Below are 2,513 nucleotides of genomic sequence, written 5' to 3'. Positions count from 1 at the left end.
TCCAAGGAAGAGAAAAGGGAAGCAATGGATAGAAAACCAGAGGATCTCAGTTTCCTCGACATCGCGGGAATCCTTGAAGAGGCCTTAAGATCCTTCGCTCCAGTCCTAAACTGCTGTGGAGTCTCACCTTCAGTCTTGTTCTCCCCCTCAGTTTTGCAATTCTGGGGTACCTATCGGTCTTCCAACATGTGCTCTTCCATTGGAATGAGATGCCTTATCTGATGGAGACCACAAACCCCATCGGCGAGACGATGATTAAGGCATTTACCTTGGAATGGGCAGGACTTGTCCTTTTTCTAGCGGCCTATTCGGAAATCGTTTTGGCGTTTTCGTTGCTGCCCACGGCGGCGATGGTGTATACCGTGGCCTCTATCTACACGTCAAAGGAAATTTCCTACGGGAGGGTTATGAGAATTGTCCTTAGGGTTTGGAAATGCCTCATGCGGACTTTCCTCTGGGTTTTCATAATTTTCTTCATTTATTATCTGGCGCCCCCATTAGTCAACTTGCTGTTGGTATCCAATGTTGTATTGTTCAATTTGAATTTGGCATCGATTCAATTTGTTATAATCGACGTTTTCGTCAGTGAGATTTTCTATATAACCATGGTGTGGCACCTCACCTGCGTTACATCCATCTTGGAAGAAGAATATGGCATACGTGCAATAAGGAAGAGCGGGTATCTCAGGAAGGTAAAGCTTGTCGCGACCTTGTTACTCGACATTCTTTACGTCGTTTTCGTCGCACGTATTGTATGCTTTTTCGCGTGTGGTTTACTTAACAAAGACCACCATGGCGTGCTCAGTGCTGGGAGAGGGGCATATGGAATACTCCTTGTTGTGTTGCTCTGTTTTGTTCACTTGATGGGGTTGTTGACACAGAGCATGCTTTACTTTGTATTCAAATCTTACCACCATGAGAGCATAGACAAATCCTCTTTATCGTATCACCTACAAGGTTACCTTGGCAACTGTGAGCCTCTCAAGGGTAGCAACACTGAATTGGAAGATGGAATTGCCTTTCTATATTTAACTATCAGTGTGATTTGCTTATAGTAGATATTGATGGTATTGTTTTCTCCCTTCTGCTTTCCCTTTGGTTTTTCTGAAATAATCCTACCCTCCATACCCTCCGTAGGCAACATTTAATTGAGGGTTGTTAGCTTTTGTAACCTGGTGCACGACATTTCATTCCTTCGAAATACTCAATAGACTGAATAATATAAAAGTGTTAATTTAATTCAGTTCATTTGTTCTGTAGCAACTGTTCCATGATGTCGGTTAAACTCATTGTGTATATAGAGTAATGGGTTATAAATAAATTACAACATTCATGGAATGGGATGGTCGGGTGAATTAGAGTTATTTAAAAAAAATAAAAATACAATAAACAATGTTTGAAGGTTTTCAAATGGGTTAAATATTTTTTCTCAAAAGAATTATGAAATATAAATTAATTAGCAATTCCACCACCACCATATTTTGCAAAGGAAACGCCCTAATGTCTTTCAAAGGCAGAAGATAAAGATAAAACACTCACATTATCTCAAACTGACAGATCTATAACCTTTCCAACATAGATCACCTCTTAATCTTCAAAGATGGTCTTTTAAGTTTCAATAGAAAATATTTGATGGATTTTGAAAAATGAATGACCCTCATGCTTCATCAAAGGAATTTTTTATCATATACACTCAACAACTCTTAATCTTTAAAGATCGGTTTTCAAGTTCCAATTGCAAATATTTGATAGATTTTGAAAAAAAGAATGACCCCATGCTTCATCAAGGAATTCTTTATCATATACACTCAAAAACACTTTCATCTCAGATGAATGTGCAAGCTTAATTGGCTTTTCATTTCTCAAACCTTTTACATCTCTATTGGCTTCATGCCTGAGCATGAGAGTATCACATGCAACATGGTTATTCTTCAGAACATAATGTAGAGATGTCTCTCTTGTTCTTGTCAGAATGTTTATACTTCCCCATGCTTCTTTATCGCATGTCTGAGCATGAGAGTAGCACATGCAAGATGGTTATTCTTCATAGCATAATGTAGAGGCGTGTCTCTTGTTCTTGTGAGTATGTTTATACCTCCCCCATGCTTCTTTATTATTAATATGGGTGCCTCAAGGTGGCCATGACCTGTAGCTGTAGCTGTGTGAAGAGGAGTTTGTTTTGTATTGTTTCGAGATCTTACAGTAGCACCAGCATCTAAAATTTTTTCTAGAACTGAATAATTTACACTGCATCCATTGAGAGGAGTGTCTTGTTTCAAAGCCCAATGCAGAGCTTTATTTCCATTTTGATATGTGTCATTGACTGGAGCAACAAACGCCAACAAAAAATCTAGAAGTGCATCATAATTTTCCTAAACAACTTGAATCAAAGGAGGAAAATAATTTTTTGAATGAGCATTCGAGGTCTGGACAAATTGGAGAATACATTTTATGTGACTTGTCACTAATACAAAATTACATTACATGTAACAATGGGCCTGAGAAATAATACG

General features: G+C 38.4%; 1 protein-coding gene across 1 annotated transcript; it reads left to right on the top strand.

The window, feature by feature from the left end:
* Window positions 1–209: 209 nt before the first annotated feature.
* Window positions 210–1,055, top strand: LOC149219252 (uncharacterized). The gene has a single exon (XM_089386763.1). It carries the CDS (start codon window positions 210–212, stop codon window positions 1,053–1,055), a length of 846 nt encoding a protein of 281 aa, XP_089242889.1.
* Window positions 1,056–2,513: the final 1,458 nt, after the last annotated feature.

The sequence above is a fragment of the Pinus tabuliformis genome, chromosome Q, assembly GCF_031772625.1.
Source record: "Pinus tabuliformis cultivar Carrire ecotype Pingquan chromosome Q, CPIR1, whole genome shotgun sequence".
Taxonomy (NCBI): Eukaryota; Viridiplantae; Streptophyta; class Pinopsida; order Pinales; family Pinaceae; genus Pinus; species Pinus tabuliformis.
This window is presented reverse-complemented; position numbering and strand designations above follow the sequence as displayed.